General features: G+C 41.2%; 1 protein-coding gene and 1 non-coding gene across 3 annotated transcripts in view; both read left to right on the top strand.

The window, feature by feature from the left end:
- The window catches only part of RHOBTB3 (Rho related BTB domain containing 3), a 56,831-nt gene that overhangs the window by 26,629 nt on the left and 10,796 nt on the right, over nucleotides 1-19,406 (top strand). For both annotated transcript variants that reach the window (XM_047730395.1, XM_047730394.1), the window contains exons 7-10: nucleotides 5,219-5,331; nucleotides 8,460-8,580; nucleotides 13,243-13,416; nucleotides 15,549-15,715. In XM_047730395.1, coding sequence (XP_047586351.1) covers nucleotides 5,219-5,331; nucleotides 8,460-8,580; nucleotides 13,243-13,416; nucleotides 15,549-15,715 — 575 coding nt within the window. The remainder of the gene's footprint in view (nucleotides 1-5,218; nucleotides 5,332-8,459; nucleotides 8,581-13,242; nucleotides 13,417-15,548; nucleotides 15,716-19,406) is intronic.
- On the top strand, nucleotides 17,261-17,413 carry LOC125101451 (small nucleolar RNA SNORA62/SNORA6 family). The gene has a single exon (XR_007127851.1). It is a non-coding gene; the product is annotated as a small nucleolar RNA SNORA62/SNORA6 family (small nucleolar RNA).

The raw sequence follows: 19,406 nt of genomic DNA on the forward strand, positions 1-19,406 counted from the left end.
CACCACCTGCTCTCCGAAGAACCACACGCCAGCCATGGCCAGGGGGATAAGAGCCTGGCATTCAGTCCAGAGGCCCAGGGAAGAACCCAGTCTACCAGTCCTAGGGCACAAAGTCAAAATGGGGTCAGCTGCAAGACTGACTGATGTGAGCTCTTCGGACCTGGAGTAGTCGGTGGTGCTCCGGGGTAGCCTCTACCTGAGGGTGGAGCGGGAGATGCTCTGTGGCTGGGTGAAACGAAGTGAGCCTGGGAAGAGCAGTGGGAGGCAGAGGTACATCATGGCATGCAGAGCTTGCTCCAAGCCCTTGACCAGCTCAGAGCACAGGCTTCCTAACCTGACACTGAGCTGCTGCATTTCTGCTCTGTTCTTTCTCTCCTTGTATGTCAAGACCCAGAGAAGAGGTGGTGTCAGGTAAGGGCTGGGCCACAGGCCATTGACCTGGGGCTGCAGGGAGACCCTGATGCTTTGAAGAGAAGGGAAATGAAATGCTTCAGCAAGTACCTGTTACTCTGCATTTATAGAGTATAACCTCGGGCTCAAACAAAAGTTATATTGCATTTAAATAATGTTTATGGGGCACCTGGGTGGCTCTGGCTCAGTGGGTTAAGCCTCTGCCTTCAGCTCAGGTCAAGATCTCAGGGTCCTGAGATCGAGCCCCGCATTGGGCTCTCTGCTTCATGGGGGGCCTGCTTCACCCTCCCCCTCTGCCTGCCTCTCTGTCTACTTGAGATTTCTCTGTCAAATAAATAAATAAATAAAATATTTTTTAAAATAATGTTTAAAAAGATACTAAAGCTGTATTTGTACAGTAAAGACAATTTTGAAAAAATTGAGAAAATTTGTTAAGAGAAAAAAAATCAACCCAATTCCTACTCTCAAATGTTGAAACACTTACTGATGTTTTGTTTTATCCTCTAGTCTTTTTTTTTTTTTAAGATTTTATTTATTTATTTGACAGAGAGAGATCACAAGTAGGTAGATAGGCAGGCAGAGAGAGAGAGAGGAGAAAGCAGGCTCCCTGCCAAGCAGAGAGCCCAATGCGGGACTCGATCCCAGGACCCTGAGATCATGACCTGAGCTGAAGTCAGAGGCTCAACCCACTTAGCCATCCAGGTGCCCCATGTTTTATCCTCTAGTCTTTGTGCTTAGGGTTACCATTTATTTAGAAAATACTTTTTTATCGGGGGCACCTGGGTAGCTCAGTCTGTTTCACATCTGCCTTTGGCTCAGGTAATAGTCTGGGGTCCTGGGATGGAGCCCCATGTTGGGCTCCCTCCTCAGCAGGGAGTCTGCTTCTCCCTCTCTCTCTCTACCTCTCACCGCTGCTCATGCTCTCTTTCTCAATAAATAAAAAAAGAAAATGTTTTTTTTATCAAATTAAAGAAAGGTTTTAAACATATATATGTAAATACAGATTTACAGATATATATTAAACAATTATTACATATATGCTTATATAATTGTGTGTGTGTATATGTATACACACACACACACACACACACAGAGACTTCAGTGAAGAGGACAGGCTTATGGAATTTTTTGTTTTGCTTTGTTTTTTGCTGTTGTTGAGCACTTTAAAACTTTTGAACCAAGCACAAGTTTTAAGACCCAATTATGCAGAGCTTTCCCCACAGAAGCCCTGGCTTACCCACAGATTATGTTAGGGAGCAATGAAGACAGGAGCTGTTTGTACTGGCATCTTTTGGGTCTATGCAGAGGTAGAAGTCCACAACACAGCATGCTCAGGAATATTTGCCCTGAGCAAACGTAGACTGAAAAACCATTTTCAGTCTATCTCCTGCTTTTTTATTTAAAACCAAATTACAAAGAATGTCTTAATTTCCTCTAAATAGCATACTTCTTTTTAATTTTTAGGAATTTCAAATTTTGGATATATTGTGTCACCATGGACATTTGGGTCTGTATTTAGGAAGGGTCTGGATAATGGTATAGTTAACATAAAGCTTCGATATATTCTCCAATGCAAATTCCTAAATAAATAGACACAGTAAAAGTATGTGTTTTGTGTATGTTACTTTTCTCATGGGTAACAGCTAACACTGTAGACTGTGTAAGTACTGAAAGTCTGTTACTCAGAGAGAAGGAGTGAGGCCAGCAGGTTCTGGGTCTCCATCGAGTCATCCTTTATTGGCATACAGTTGTGACATTCTTACAATACTCGATAGTCCTTATGCTTGCAAATTCCTGACACACACAGTTTCAGATGGTTAGGAATTGAAATGTATGTCAGAGCCTCAAGAATTTTGCTTTGAGCTCTTCATACCACAGATGGCCCTTAGAGTTTCACATCACTTATTGAAATGCCGCCAGAGTAAACGAACATGTGGAAAGGAGCTTTCCTCTTCAGCTTGCCTCGTATCTTCCGGCTCTTGGAATTATTCTGTAGTATGCTCTTTTCCACTCTGCCTAAAAGCACAGCTTGTGTGCATGAGTACACCATGCTCCCTAAGAACCTCAGTCAACTCCGTCAGTGCTCTGAGACGTTAACTGAAGAGAAAATCCCAGTCAGTTATGCAAGAGAAGTTCTAGAGATCTGTATGGTATCATGGCTATTGTTAACAGTACTGTAATATACACCTAAAATTCTGCCAAAAAGATAGATCACATGTTACATGTTCTTTTTTTTTTAAGGATTTATTTATTTATTTTAGAAGGAGGGAGAAAGAGAGAGAGAGCAAATGAGAGGAGGAGTGGAGGGAGAGAGAGAAAGAATCCACAAGCAGACACCACACTGAGCACAGAACCTGAGGGGGGCTCAATCCCAGGTCCCTGAGATCATGACCTGAGCTAAAATCAAAAGTTGGACACGGGGCACCTGGGTGGCTCAGTGGGGGGGGGTTAAAAGTTGGACACTTAGCCAACTGAGCCATGCAGGTGCCCCACATGTTAAATGTTTTCACAACTTGGTTAGCATTTCTAATTCTATGAACAGCCCAATCCTTAGAGCACTCTATGAACTATTCTTACTTTCATCTTTAGTTATTGGATCCTTCTGTGTCTGTTCTCAGTCAATGAATGGCCTGTAAGGATTTACCTGCTGCTCATCCCATGTACTTCGACTTAATTCTTGCTTTCTCTCAAATAATATTCTGAATGGAGATATTGTGTAGGTATTCATTAGTTAATACAGTTTATTTTTAATAGCTAGTATCTGTTCTCCTTTAGCCTGTGTAAGTGTAGATGATCAAAATATACCTACTGTTTGCTGCATACCACTGATCCTGGGTTTCGATCAGGGGTGAAATGTCTGGAAGAAGAGCAGTGATGATCAACACTCAGTGCTGATCAACACTTAAAATCACTTGGGAGGCTTTTACTCCAGCCCCAGAAATTCTAATTTAATTGGCCTGGGACTGATACTTCCTTGATGGTGTTTTATGAAAGATGTCCAGGTAAATGTAATGAAATGCATGGCTATAGTTGAGAACCACTGGCATAAATTCTTTTGGTCTGGGTTCTGTTGGCTTCTTAGGGGTTCCTTCACTTCTGACATTTTAATGTAGACTGTAATGTTTGTGTGTGTATGGGAAATTTCCTGGAGAGATGATGCAAAGAATTTATCAGATTGTACAAAGAGTGTGGGACCTTAAAGTTAAAAATCTTTAGTGGTAAAAAAAGGAAAAAAAAAATCTGGACATTTCTAGACTGCAAACCTTTGGGAATTTGAGGAGGAAGAGGAGTTAACAGTGAAGTCAGAAAAAGAGCATCAAAGGTAGGAAGAAACAGTGGGGTTGCTGAAGCTGGAGGCACCACCTTGTGAGAGCCGATTGTGTTTAATCTCTTCCCAGCTCCATGCTCTGTGATGTCCCTTTAGAGGCCTGAATGTGGCCATGGTGTGAGTATGTGCACCACCGAGGTAGCAAATGGCCCAGATCAGGGCTCTCCTTCCCCTTCCCCCACTCCTCAACATACAGTGTACTAATCATGAAGGTTAGGTAAGGAGAAGTTCAAAGATACTCTAGAGTGCCCAGTACTACAGGGCTTGACTATCACGTGACTCTTCAGAGTGGCTTTGGATCCGGTTGGCTCAGGCTGGCTGCAATTGCCTGATATCATTGGTTCAGTAAATGTTTATTATGAGCTCTCCCCATCCCTGATGTCCATGAAGGCATCTGGCAAAGCTCTGGATACAGAAAGTGGGACATCAGAAGAAACAGATTGAGAGATTAAAAAGGATCTTGAGTGACATAGAGGTGAGATGATTTGTTCAAGTCACATTAGCAATTAATGGAAGAGGTAGAACTACAGCTTAGGTCTCTCAATTATGCCTGCCCACATTACACCTTGGTTAATTTTATTTTTAGGAGTTAGGACTTTGTGTAAGCCATGGGCTAGATAGGGATCGTCTCTTCAAATATCATCATCAGAATCGTACTTTTGGAAACTTATTGGCATTAAGTTTTGGGATTGATTCAGTGAGGAGAGGGCTGCTGAGCAGCAGGTAGGCTGTATACGAGACTGCTGTAAACCAAGTGAGAGAAGTGCCTGGAGAAAGGAGAACTTCTGCTGACCTTCAAACAGTTTTGTAAGACACAGAGGACTGGGGCTGACAGTGTAGACAGACGTAAAATGAGCCTAAGAAGAGATAGCTTGGAAGGAAGTGGGTTGGGTGAGGACAAAGGAAGAAAGGGACCAGGTGCTATGATTTCCCTCCAGTGCTGTGGTCACATAGTTCATCAGGACAATATACCTCCCTTCTTCAGGTTGGGTCTGTAGAGCTGTTGAACATCCTTATCCGACCCTGGCAATGCATGAGATCTTCTGAATGCATTCTGTTCCTGCTGCTCATTCTTCTACCTGATGTTTGTTGCTGCCTTCCTTGATTAGTATGATTTAATTTAATTTGGAAAAGCCACATCTGCCTTCTTACCCAGGGCAAATAAATACTTTGAGTGTGGGAAGGACTGCTAGTGATGGCAACTTATATTCTGGCTTTTGCTGTCATTTTTAGATGACCATCTATTATAAAGAGGTGGCAGCTGTCCAGGGAGGCAGACTTCAGGTTTCAAGAAGTGCATTAGGGGAAGGCAAACTGATTTTTTTTAAATGTGAGAACTGTTTAAATGTTTTAGTGTAGTTACAAGGATATGTGTTTGGTAAGGAAAAAAGAAAATAATAGAATGAACAGTAATAAGATATTTATTTTAGTACTTCCTGTTTTAACATAAAAATCCAACATATATTCATTTGTTTACAGGTGCTTTTCAGTGGGAAGAATTGGAAGACGACATCAGAAAGAAAGTGAAAGATTCTGGAGATGTTTCAAGTGTAATTGAGAAAGTTAAATGCATTTTAAAAACACCAGGAAAGGTAAATTCCTTTATTGAAAATCAGTTTACCTTGATGTTCTCTGAATTTTAACAAATATACAATAGTAAAATGATAATACTGAGTCACGAGAAGAGTCAACAGTATAGAAATGTGTTTTTCTTGAGTCTGTTTCTGCCATTTGAATATTTTAAACACAAACATGTATTTCTCACTACCTCAGATTTTAATTCATGTAAGAATTGAAATATGTGTGAGTCATGTCTTTAAAGTTGGTTTGTGAATTCCATCCTCCGAAACATTCCCGTAGAGCTCCAGGAATATGCAATCTATGTGAGGAATGAAGGGCTGTTGAATCTGTCCATTTCCAGTTAAGCTTGTTAAAGGGGACGCTTTCTCACTTCTCCAAATTTAAGTCCAAGTAGTTTTTAGAAGCAAGGCAGTTTCTCTGCATACCTTTTTCAAGATTCCTGAAAAGTCCGTTTGATCAGGTGGACAGTTAAGGATTTCTCATCTTTTGTAGGTTTAAAATTATAAACAAGGTCAAAGGTTATAAAATACAGACTTTGTATACAGTCCAAAATGTGTGCATATTAAAACTCTAGTCCCTTAGACTGTCCAGTCTGTAAGGGCTTTAAAAATACATTTGTTAGTTTTAGAGACGAGTACATTACACAGTTGAGCCAGTGTATTCTTATTTCAGATTCTGTGCTAAACAGATTGGCTATAGTAGACAAAAAGGTAAGCTATGTACAGTGCCTAGCAGAAAATAGACTTATGTTAAATGTAAGAGAAATTATTATTCCTTTAGTTATTTTATATGGGTGACTTTGTCAATTCTACAACCTAAGACTTTTTAAGTTAATATTTTAAGTTAATATTTTAAAACTGTACTAGCTTTTAATGAAGATTTCTGACTTATTTGAGAAAAAAAATGTAAACAGAGTAATATGGAATTAAGGGGCAAGCCTTTTCTCATCTCCATCACACACAGAAGCAGCCACACAGAACTGTCCAGTTTTCCAGGGGATGGCAGAGTAGTAGCTCTCTCTTAGCAGTCTAATTCAACTAAATAATGCTTTCATAGAATTGTGAACATAAACCTGCATTCTATTTGCCAAAAGTTCTCTAGATTACTTGTGTATAGACCAGTGAAAATGTATACCACGTATATCAGTGTTGTGTCCAAACTACTATCTTCCTATCTTTTTTGCATTCAAATTCAAGGCATAGGTGACAAAGGATTCATGGTCGATCGATCGTCTATTCATGAATAATATACATCTACATAGTATTCATGATATACAAATTTATAACCTTTATATGAATGGTGAGGACCGAAGTGTTGCTTTTTGTTCTAAATCTGCGCCTTTCCTTGAGTGTGATTTTAAATGGTCATTCCTTTGAGTACTGAGAAAAAAATGAATCCTTGGGAAAGAGGCTGGAGGTTCTATGATTCTGTGATACTGAACTAAATTACCTCCTTTGTACAGGAGGAGAGATGAATTCTGCACGTTCTTCCTTTGCTTTCCTGGGGTAAAGTCTCTCTCATTCACGGAGTACAGCATCGAGCTGTAGCCCCGAGTTAGGAATGAGGAAATGTGCATTTGAATTGTGAGTTGTCCATGAATTATTCTTGGCTCTGAGCAAGTCTCCTCAGGACTTTCTGTAAAATGAGGCAGAGATGATGATTTCTAAAGCCCATGCTGGTTCTCAGATTATGTGCTGCCTTTTTTTTTTTTTTTTTAGATTTTATTTGTTTATTTGACAGACAGAGATCACAAGTAGGCAGAGAGGCAGGTAGAGAGAGAGGAGGAAGCAGGCTCCCTGCTGAGCAGAGAGCCCGATGCGGGGCTCGATCCCAGGACCCTGGGATCATGACCTGAGCCGAAGGCAGAGGCTTTAACCCACTGAGCCACCCAGGCGCCCCTATGTGCTGCTTTTTTACTTGCTCTGCTTTGCATGTGGCATTCACCTGAATCCTCTCCACCAGTTCCTCTAACGTGTGTTAAGGGAGGTTGTGTACAGGATCTGAGAACGTGCTTTATAGGAGCAGGATTTGTGTGACCCTGTTTTGCTTCTCTGCCTTGCTCATGAAAATCATTCTGGAGTGTGTTTTCTTCTTCCTCGTGAGGAAGGATCGTATTTTGTTTCCCTCTTACCAAAGATTCTAATTTCCCACCAGAGTGCGTTAATTCCGAGTGGAGAGTAGGTGCCGTTTATTCTTACTGGTGCAGTTGTATGCTTGATTATTTGGGGGGGGGGGGGGGGGGGATGAAGCTTTCCATATTCCCTGGATAGCCAAGTAGAGGTTAGAGTGCGATGCAGGCAGAAGTCCTGAGATTCATCTAAGGAAACCGGAGGGTGAGGGAAGAGGGGCTGGCTCTTGAATTCTGGGGCTGGAACAAAGGAATGTCTGAAAGATCACAGGAAGGATAAACAAAGCCCCAAAGCTGAAGTGGGATGTAGTAGGGGCTGGAGACCGCTGAGTCGGACAGAGGCACTATTAGGCACTATTACAGGAGGCCACCCCCTAGAGTGAGCAGATGTGCGAGCGCAGATAGGTGTGGTCTGGAATGCTGGAGTGGAGATCCAGGCAACCATTGATTGATTCCAGGAATCCCAGCTGTGGGTAGGATTGTAAGACTGTACATTAAGATGGAGATGAATCAATTCATCACTCTCCAGTATTTTAATGTTCATCTAGTAAGTAGTAGGACATGATGTGCTGGACGGAAATGCATGTTTTTTTTTAAATGACAGATTCAATTTGCGTGTGTGTACCTTTCTAGTTAGTGAACACACTAACAGGTTGTATATGTGAACATATGTTACCAGGCATTCCTTTGAGGTTGACCGTTGTCTGCTTCCCAGCTAACGGGCACGTGTGTGGATTCAGAACCCTGTGTTTCTCAGCCAGAGAGCTGAGTTTGCCCTTAGTTCGCTCACTGCTGAGAATGTGACAGAGAGCCGTGCTGCTGCCTCTCGCGTAGCACGTGTCATTCTTGAGAACAAGTTCCCACGGCAGCTATGAGCACAGGTGCTATGGAGGAGGGACTCATTATTTCTTTAGACGTTTAGTGCCATTTTCCAAATTCTCTAACCAACCTATATATTTATTACCAGAGCGTATTGTACATTTCCTCTTGTATTTTTGTTTTCCGTTATAGATTAATTGTCTAAGGAATTGCAAAACTTACCAAGCCAGAAAACCTCTGTGGTTTTATAACACTTCCCTCAAGTTTTTCCTTAATAAACCAATGCTTGCTGATGTTGTCTTCGAAATACAAGGTATGGTGCAATTTTTACGAAGTTCAATACTCATTTTTCTTTCTTATTTTCTTACCTAACTTTCTATTTCAGCTTTGAATATTTTGGGTGAAGAAAATACTATTCTCTAATGCAGGATATAGATGACTGGCTGACCCTCAGCAAAATCTAGGGAAATGAAGTATTTTTTTAAGACTAGGAAAGCAGTTTATATTTTCCTAGTTTGTTCCCCCCTAACCATATGCTTCATTAGTTCTTAGGGACCAGTGTGGAATGGAATGATATATAATATCACCTCATTGTGTACTTTTGTCTGTGTATTTCCTTAAGATACTAGTTGTTGAATCATCTGAAACCAGCCCCCTTCACATTTTATTACCTGTAACTCATTCAGTTCTCTTCTTTCTGTTTGAGCAAAAGGAATTAAGCATGCATTGAGGGTCATGCCTGGCTCACTTTAGGCCTGGGTAGGTATTGTTACAGTTATTCCTCACGGCACTTTGAGAATTATCACCAGAGCAACTGAGAGCCACTTTTTATCTCTGTAGGAAAGTAATGCTACCTAATTTTAATAATGATAAGCTGTTTTAATGCCCATTATTGATTATTCACTTGGGTAATTTTGCCACTTCAGTAGATTGAAAGCATAATCTTACAAGTGACTTGTCAGGTACCTTGCAACTATGCAAGAAGGCTAGGAGTTGTTTCCACATGTATTAAGTAGAATTTCAAGTAGGCTATTACTAGAAGCAAGATAAAATTATAGTTTTATGATAGAAATATATGGCAGCTAACAGTCGTTTGCTTTTTAAAATTTTCCTCAGAAAGGTTCATTTTAACTTTGGCCACTTGCCAAAATAAGCAGTGAATTGGAAACTTCCCAGGTGCCCTCTGATAAGCTCCAGTCAGCACTGTTTGAAATGTAGCATGAGACACTGAGAATGGGACAATAAGAGTGACCTTGAAACACATAAAAAGTGATGGGAGGGGGGAAGAGAAAGCTACAAGAGCCTATATTTGGTTATAATTTGCATAGGAGGCCTTCACACCAAACATCAAGCTAGTGTAACCTACTGAAAAGCTTTTCATAAGGAATATGCCACATACGAAAATATATGTTGAGAGCCAAGAAATAACCAGTGATGTGGAGAGTTATTTCTCCTTATAATCTCGTGCTTTCCTCTCACAATCTCACCTACCAGCTCTTCTGTGGACACCTGCCCGTGTTCCCGAGCTATACGGAGGCTGGGCATGCGCGGGCTGTTTGGGGGATGTGCGGACGTTCAGCTGCTATGCTGCTCTTTGTAGCCCCCTCAGCTCAGAAACCAAGGCCTTCCAACATCCGAGCTGATACGAGCCGGCAGGGGTGGAAGCTGGGTCTAGCAGCAGCTTCTCTGCCAAGTGTGGGCAGAGAGGCGAGCCCAGCTTCTGGAGTTTGGGGAGGGAGCGCTAGTGTGCAGAAGGGAGCACTGTTGTCTCCTCCGGAGGCTCGCTGTGGAGGCTTGCTAATGCAACCTGGCATTAGCCTTGGCTTTGCCTTCCAACCACATGTGTCATTAGACCTGTCACTTAATGCGACTCCCTTGATGAAGTCTTCTCATTTCCGGAGTGAAGAAGGTGAACCTGATAGCTTCTAAAAGGTCATTTTTTTTTTTTTAAAGATTTTATTTATTTATTTGACAGACAGAGATCACAAGTAGGCAGAGAGGAAGGCAGAGAGAGAGGAGGAAGCAGGCTCCCTGCTGAGCAGAGGGCCCGATTCGGGACTCGATCCCAGGACCCTGGGATCATGACCTGAGCCGAAGGCAGAGGCTTTAACCCGCTGAGCCACCCAGGCGCCCCTAAAAGGTCATTTTTAGTGTTAAGTTTGCTGAGGTGGTAGTGACCAGGACTAGAAAGACCCAGTTGGGCTCTTGTGTGAGTACAGATATACTGTACTGGTGTGGCTGTGCTACTTGACCTTCCCGATCCTTGGTCTTTTTGCCTGTAACACGGGGATGCTGATTTCTACCTGGTAGACTGGTCATGAGGATAGGGACGGTGCATGTAAGAGTATATATAAAGACTTGATGGTACAGATTCTAAATCTCTCTTGAACTAGGCAACTTTCCTGTTATATAAGAATAAAACAAAACAAAAATGCTAAAAATTCCATCTTTGAAACCTGGAATATTAATTAAAGAAGGTAGGACAAATACAGGATTTTATTAGGAAACTTGGGCTTTCAAGTTCTATTTCATTCTTAAGCATTTTCCTTTTAAAAAAAAAGTTTCTAAAACTGTAACAGCAGTTGAATTTTACAAAGTAAAGATACTTTAGGCCTTGACATTTTCAAAGAACATGTTTATCTTTAAAGTAGATAATTGATGCCCCCCCTTTCATTCTTCAGCTTTATCTATTGGTGGTTGGTATAAGAACACTGGATTGTGTTCATTTGGCATATTTGAATCAGAGTTTATGTATATATACAGTATGTATACTATGTTGAAAATGTGACTGTACTGAGATATTGCATTATGGTTTCATAATGGAACAGTTTATGATACCAAACAGTAGTTGGCGAAGGTGAGAAACAGAAGCAATGATTTTCTGAACTGGAGGTATAATGGTTTTCCAAACAAATGCAAAGCTTGATCAAGTTTGACAGTGCTTTCGGGTACTGGTGTTTTCTTTGCTGGTCTTGTAACTCCATTGTAATGCAGTTATCAATGGAAAATTTCTGTTAAAATTCCAAGGTTACTTATCACATTCCTTCCCCATCTACTGTCCATTTCGTATTTTGGGTCAATCCAAAATTCCTCTGCTTAACCCAAACAAGAGGCTGTCTAGTTTGTTTAAGCCATGCTTCTGCTTTTCCTTTTCATTTTTTTCAGTAGTCCTACTTCAGGTGTTAAAACCTTAGAATTACAAGCCCAGTTGCATTATCTGTTTGAATTCTTGGTGAACTGATGCGTACAAAAATAACCAGCATATTTAATCATGGAAACTGGTCATGCCCCTCAGTGGACTCTGCTCCACTGAGAGCAGGTGGCCCAACGGCAGAAGCGTAGAGAGGGGAAAGAGCCCAGAGCGGGGAGGATGATGCCTGCTAGCAGGTGTGTGATGACTCAGCTTTGTTCACTGTAGGTAGTCTGTTCTTCCTGCTCCTCTGGAAGGTGCATTTGTACAAATCATAGTTCTAAGCATTGAGCTCAGAGCTGGCAATGCTGGGCCTTGTTAGTGAATCCTAAGGGATTACTGGCTTTGGAGGAAGTCACCAGGCTTAGGTGGAACTCTTCTTTTCTTTTTTGAATCAGAAGATATTTTGCTTGGATTTAAAGAAGCTGAAGAATCCAATCATTGTGAATATTTATTTAAACCTTTTTAAAAGATTTATTGATTTATTGGAGAGAGAGGGAGAGGGGGAGAGAGGGGGAGAAAATCCTTGAAGCAGACTCCATGCTGAGTGCAGAGACCGGTGGAGGGCTCGATTTCATGACACTGAGATCACGACCTGAGCACGAAACCAAGACTCAGACACTTAACTGATTCTGCCACCCAGGTGCCTCTCATTGTAAAATATTTTAGAATACTTCATGTAGCATAGAATGTATGCTTCTGAGAGGTCTGAGATTGTAGGAATGTATATGAGGACTCTTGAGCGGAGCAGAGTGATTTGACTCACAGAGTTACTCTTTGGAAGGTTTTGTCATTCACATTGGCTGTGGTCTCTTCCACCAGACTAAAAGCTTGACTGCTCCCAAGCAGTGGAGTTTATCTTTTTCATCTTTGTATCTTTAATGCATAACATAGTGATTAGCACATGGTGGGTGCTCAGTAACAATGTGTCAAACTGATGTAGCCTGAACTGAAGGCTCCCTGGGGATTTGTGGTTTCCTAGGTGCTGGCAATGGTGAGAACTGCTTCCTCACACATGTGCCATCTGGTGCTGCTTTGGTGGGACGGCCCAGGAGCTGGAGAGTTCAGCAGACTTGTGCTAGAGAGTCAGATTAGTTTGGTGAGCTTCAGAGAAGGGTATGGGCTGAGGGGCCTTTAAAATTTAAAGTAGCTCTGGGTTTCCCAGAAGCAGCCCTGTTCCCTGAGGAGGTGATACCCTGGAGAGACATCTGGGGACTAGGTCATCCCCTCCCAAATTTTCCATCATATCTGAAACCCCCTCCTGGCTCCGCAAAAGAGTCCCTTGCCATGCTTGCTGTAACATATGGATTGCTTAGGCCAAGGGGTAGTTTACATTCTACAGTTTCCTCTTTCTCACAAGGGGAAGTGGGCCCAGGACCTCTTCTTTAAGTGTGTCCAAGAAGGATAGTGACACTGTTTTCTTGGGAGGTACATGCGTAAGAATGGGTGATGGTATTTCAAGCCAATTGCAAAGGATACATGTTTCATTATAAAAACAGGAAGCAAAATATTTCATTTCAGTGTTTTTATCTTCAGAAAATATAAACTGAGTAACAAATAATTGCCTGTCTTATAAATTGTTGGTTTCCAAATCAACTTTTGAACTCTCTGTTTTTCCAATTAAAAACTAAAAAGTTTCTGGTTAATGCTGGTTATCTCCCCAGACTTTGCTTTCTGACATAGGCTTAGCTGTGCCTAATACAATACCCCACTAACTGACAGGGAGATTGTTAGAATAACAGCTCTGCAAGTTTATGTAGCTTATGTAACTTTTGAACCTTGCAGGTACAACGGTGCCAGCCCACAGGGCTATCCTGGTGGCCCGCTGTGAAGTGATGGCAGCCATGTTTAATGGGAACTACATGGAAGCAAAGAGTGTTCTGATTCCAGTTTACGGTGTTTCCAAAGAAACTTTCTTGTCATTCTTAGAATACCTATACACAGACTCCTGTTGCCCAGGTGAGCAGTCTGAATATCTCACAACTTCTTTTCCTTGTTAGTCATTTTGATGCATTGCTTTCTATGAAATTTGTTTTCGCTTAAGATTGATCGAAGTTGACATCATGGAATGTGCTGGTCAGGTGAGGTAGTATTGGGATGACAATTAATTTTCAGTCAGTTTTCACATCCCAGCTAGCCCCCAAAGTGTGGTGATTATGTGGACACCCTGGAAATGGAGGTGTTTTGTGGTACCCAGTGACTAATTTGACAGACTGGGACATCCCTTCCATAAAGAGAAGAGGTTTGAGCAGCTGCTTTTATGGCTCTAACTTGTGATTGAGGCTCTTTTAAGGACTTTGAATATTCTGAGACCCCTTGGTCATCTCTGTAGCTCAGAGAATGTGGGGTTTTTTAAAGTCTTCTTCTGACTACTCCTAAAGTTATACTATCCTTAAACTAACTTCTCCAAAAACTTCCTGAGATGTTTAGGATGCCCAGCGGACTGTAGGATTTATTTCCCTATTCACTGACTTAGGGCTATCTTTGACTAAAAACTAATCATCTTTGGTAGCTGTAAGTTGGAACAGATCTTGCAGGGGGTTTTTTGTTGTTGTTTTGTTTTTGTTTTTGTTTTTGTTTTTTCTAGCTGGGGGTCTCCTTGGAGAAATTGCGAAATCCTTTCTACATCCTAGAGCCTTGGGCACCCGCACAGAAGCCCCTTGAATTCATCTTCATCTTCTGGCCACTAGATGGCTCCCACCGCAAACACAACGACCACATACACCCCTAGAATAAGTTTACTCAGTCAGGGAGCCCAAGACCTTGATTAGAGAACCTGGCAATGTGTTCTAGCAACTGCAAAAAGAAAACACACATTTTAGACCATCCCTCTCTTCAGATTTATTACTTTCACTTTTAGATTAGGAAGATTTCCAATCTTTGTCATTAAAACCTCTTAAATTTTAAACAAGTCAGGAGCCCTCTAGTGAAAGGTTTTAGAAGTTCAAAAAGAAAATTCTTTTTTTAACGGAGCTAGTTCTGGTCTTGCAGCCAGTTAGAGTTGTTATGGTCAGTGTTAAAGACTGGCTTATTATATGTGCTTAATAAAAATGAAAGTATCAATTCTCATCAAAATGTGTGTTACTGTTTATTTTATATTTAATACTGGTGAATCTGTATGGTATGTTAAATAAAAATTTTGAGCCAGACATAAAATAATAAAGTTTAGTTGCTCAGTTGTCCTCCCACTAGTGTAACTGAAGCTTCAAATTTTAGGTTTTCTCTTGCTAATTAGAAAAAAAAATGCTCAGAGAAGCACTAATAGCTAGGACAGAGCCCTTTAAAATTTGGTAAAAGGTGTGGGGAGAAAATGAGTCAAAGGGAATAATCAGAAAGAAGATCAGTATTAGAATGTTTGCACTGAGAAATCGCAGAAAGGTGATCTATTCATTGTGTTAAGGATTGATCATACACAGTGTTCATGGTTCCTGGCTACAAAAAAACAATGCAAGGAATTTAAGGAGGGCTTAGAAAAAGAATTACCTTAGAAAAAGATTACAAATCACTTCTAGGCATGTTTACACACACACACACACACACACACACACACATACACACAACCTGAGCGATTACCAGGGGTTAAGAGAAGGTGGAAATGGGGAGTTATTGCTTAACAGATATAGAGTTTCAGTTTGGGAAGAAGAAAAAAGTTCTGGAGATGGAAGATGGCGATGGTTGCACCACAATGTGAGTGTGCCTTAATGTCACCGAACCGTACACTTGAAAGTGGTTAGTGATAAATTTTATGTCATGTTTGTTTTACCACAACAAAAACAACAAACAAACCTGGGGACTAAAGAGAAGGAAGATTTGCAGGGATTTGGTTTAGCTGGCACAGAGTTATGTAACAGCCTCAGGACTGATTATTTAAGAGCAATCATAGAATTGCCTTCTCTGAAGACTTAAAAGCAACAACAACAAAAAGAATCACTTTAGAGTGTGAAGGCCTGAATTAATTCTTTCTAAAATGGCACGACAGGGGCACTACTGATAGGGGCTCCCATGGCAAAGCGCGCCACTCTGGATTTCAGGGTTGTGAGTTCGTGGCCTGGCTTCACTGTCCACCTTCTTTTCTTTCCCTTCCTCGTCAGCCGGCATTTTCCAGGCTATGTGTCTTCTGATCTGTGCTGAGATGTACCAGGTGTCCAGGCTGCAGCACATCTGTGAGCTCTTCATCATCACGCAGCTGCAGAGTATGCCTAGCAGGGAGCTGGCGTCTATGAACCTGGATATCGTCGACCTGCTCAAAAAAGCCAAGGTACTCACCCCTTTGTATCTGCTTGCTGGATTAAAAAAAAAAAAAAAAAAAGATTATGTTTCTTGAGAGAGACATCCATGTTTGTCTCAGTTTAGAAGTTTGGCCAAATGAGGTTAAAAGGCCCTCACAGTAGTTTCTGGGATTGGATCATTTTGAAGCATCGGATGTTTGAGCACTGTTTTCCAGGGTGGTAGAATTTGCTGATGGGAAATTTTTCACCTGCATGGCAGCCCGTTTTAGTCTCATCTGAGTGTGGTGCTTTATTGTGCCATATCGGCATTGTAGGAAATAGAACTTAGGTTGAATTTCCCCAGAGCTTTCCCATCTTAGGGTTCATGAAAGAAAAATGACAGAACTGGTCCATGCATATTGACAGAGATAGTTAGGCTAAACTCATTTATGTGTTCATTCATTCATCTTTCACTTCATGGACGTGTTTTAGAGTTCCCTGTTGTTTGTAGGATGTATCAGTGTACTTCATTTATCCTTTCAAAATGCCTTTTTTTTTTTTAAAGATTTTATTTATTTGACAGACAGAGATCACAAGGAGGCAGAGAGGCAGGGAGAGAGAGAGAGAGGAAGGGAAGCAGGCTCCCTGCTGAGCAGAGAGCCCAATGCGGGGCTCAATCCCAGGACCCGGAGACCATGACCTGAGCCGAAGGCAGAGGCTTGACCCACTGAGCCACCCAGGTGCCCCTCAAAATGCCTTTTGTTGATGGGTCTCATGTACCCTCAGTAAAAGCAGAGTTGAGAATCACTACAGTACACCACACTTTCTGCCTTATTTTAAGCTTAGGGCATTTATATTTTTAAGAATTGGATTTCTCCACATTCTAGGGAATAGAGTTTGCACAGTTAAGCAAATTGTGAGGAACTGCAGTCACAAAGAGCCTAGAATCTGAATCTGACAAAGGACTGGGCTGATCTATAAGTAAAGTAGGTTTGCAGTCTTGAAGTCTTCTGGAGCCTGCAGATGTTGTGCCCGTCAAAAATCGGTCATTTCCTCATTCCCACTAAAGGAGGGCAGGAAGTTTATTCAAACGTGTCATCCTACCCCTGGTTATTCTACTGTTCCATCCTCTTCCCTGTGACGGTTTTAGGGCTTCCGGGTGTCATGGAATATAATGGTCTATATTGAACTTGCCGTAAGCTGAAACTTCTAGGTCTTTTTTACAGGAATATATTTGATCCATCATTGGTTACTATCAGGACTTCATAAAATGTTATCTGTCATACAGCATTTGGTGATCCCTATCAACTTGGAGAGAAATTAGAAAAATAGGACAACTCTGTCTTCAAGTTGCTGAAATGGAACCACATAAAGTGTCAAAGGACAGACCGCTCAAAGCTTACCTCCACGTTGAGATGAATTCATAAATCAATAATGTGTATTTCTGGGCAAAGAAGGGAATTCATTTAAAGCCTCTAGGTCTTCTCTTACTGTCTTCTTAACTATTTTGGAGTTTGTTTCTTTCATAATCAAGTCTTAAAACCTTATATATTTAATTTTAAGGATAAAAACAAATTAAAAGAATTGAGTAACCTTCTGCACAGTGTTGGAGCTTGGAGCTGGGGCCACTGGCTGGCCATTGAGCTCACAAGTGTAGGCAGTGTGCACACGAGGGCTAAGCCCTTTGCCAACACCACAAGGGCCTCTGGCCCAGCGAGTGCAGTGTGATAGTAATTCTTGCTACAAGAACAAAACAAAACCAGAAAAACAAAAAACAAAAAACAAAACTGAGTAACTTTGATCTCTCTTTGTAATTTATTTACAGTGAGCCTGGGATAAATAGCTAACTTCTAGATTTAGTTTAAAATTTCTTTTTCATTCTCTCTGGTATTTTTTACAGCCTCTGTTCATTTTGTTGTATCATTTCCATACTATTCTACCAAGTCTGTCATACTTTACAAGAATGATCAGAAGCTTCTCTTTCCTTATCTCATCGTGTCCTTTTAGTAGCTGTACCCAAGAACTTCCTGTCCGGTTGCATTGATGTTTCAGGTCGCACGCGTGCACATGCGTACAGGTCTCCTCACTGGTGTCATTTATGATTGCGTTGTCAGTGGTTCTTCCTGACCTGTTTTCCCTGACTCTGTGCTTTCTGATTGTGTAATTATCCTTATTTATTTCTCTTTAATTTTAAAATTTTAAGATACCAGACCTTTTTGAATTTTACTTTTTGTTTCTGAAGCTTTTTTAATTTATAGGATTAAGCCTCCAATTACCAGTTTTTCTTTATTCTCTTCCTGGTGGTCCCCAATTTGACAATTACAAATCCAAGATAACAGGATCATTTTCGTTGCCAGTTCTCTTGGAAGTTCCTAGTTTGAGGCTTTAGTTCACCAGCCAGTTCATACTGTTGGTCAGAATTTAGGTAATTTTTCCTTCATTGTTTCTCTGACTTCTGGGAGGTGAAACTGTCTTTTAGCAGAATTAGACTTGGAGTAGTTTTTTTTGAATAATCAAAATCTCCAGGGGCTCTACTGTCATCTCTGCTAGTTTTTCATTGTTTATCAGGAAAGCATCCTTCATACTTCTGATACAGTAGAGCGCTTTGGTATTCTCTCACTTGTGCTTCCTCCTTTCCCTTCCCCTAATGTTTCTCAATTCCTTATCATGATTCTACCTTCAAGTTCATCTATTTCCATCAAGTTGGACTTTTATTTGGCAGAGAAAGACACAGTGAGAGAGGGAACACAAATAGGGGGAGTGGGAGAGGGAGAAGCAGGCTTCCCGCTGAGCAGGAGGCGGATAAGGGGCTGGATCCCAGGATGCGGGGATCCTGTTCTGAGCTAATCCCAGACACTTAACTACTGAGCCACCCAGCCCCAAGTTGGACTTTGAACATGCAAGAGAAGCTTCTTTCACTTAATCAGATTCAGTCCTTTGAACTCAGGTAGACATCTCCTTATCTCTCCTCCCTTTTCTGTCCTACCTAGCCAAACTTTGGTGATTCCTCTGAAGTCCTGCTAACCATATTAAAGTTTCAAACTCAATATCTTATTTATAAAAACTCAATGTTTTATAATCTGTACGTTAATACTTGGCTGCTACAGCCTACCAGTTTTCTGATCTTTTCCTTGTGAGTTTCTGGGTATTTTTTCCACCACTATTATTCTTTATAGAACTGTTAAATGCATTGTATTTATAGTTTGTTTGTTTGTTTTTTTTAAAGATTTTATTTATTTATTTGACAGAGATCACAAGTAGGCAGAGAGGCAGGCAGAGAGAGAGGAGGAAGCAGGCTTCCCGCTGAGCAGAGAGCCCGATGTGGGACTCGATCCCAAGACCCTGGGATCACGACCTGAGCCCAAGGCAGAGGCTTTAACCCACTGAGCCACCCAGGCGCCCCGTGTTTATGGTATTTTTAAAGCCTTTCTTTTTTGTTTTGTTGTTTATTTCATTTTTTGTTTCTTTTTTTTGTATTTCATACAAAATACATTTTGTATTACATTTTTGTATTTCATATTTTTGTTGTTTAAACCTGCTTTGTCAGGGGTGCCTGGGTGCCGCAGTCAGATAAGCATCCAATTCTTGGTTTCTGCTGAGGTTGTGATCTTGGAGTTGTGAGATTGAGCCCCCAAGTAGCTTCAGACTCATGCTCAGTGGGGAGTCTGCTTAAGATTCTCTCTAGCTCTTCCTCTGCTCCCCCACTCGTGCTTGTGTGTGATAGTTATGATACCTTGAATC

Source organism: Lutra lutra, chromosome 5 (genome assembly GCF_902655055.1).
Source record: "Lutra lutra chromosome 5, mLutLut1.2, whole genome shotgun sequence".
NCBI classification, from domain to species: Eukaryota; Metazoa; Chordata; class Mammalia; order Carnivora; family Mustelidae; genus Lutra; species Lutra lutra.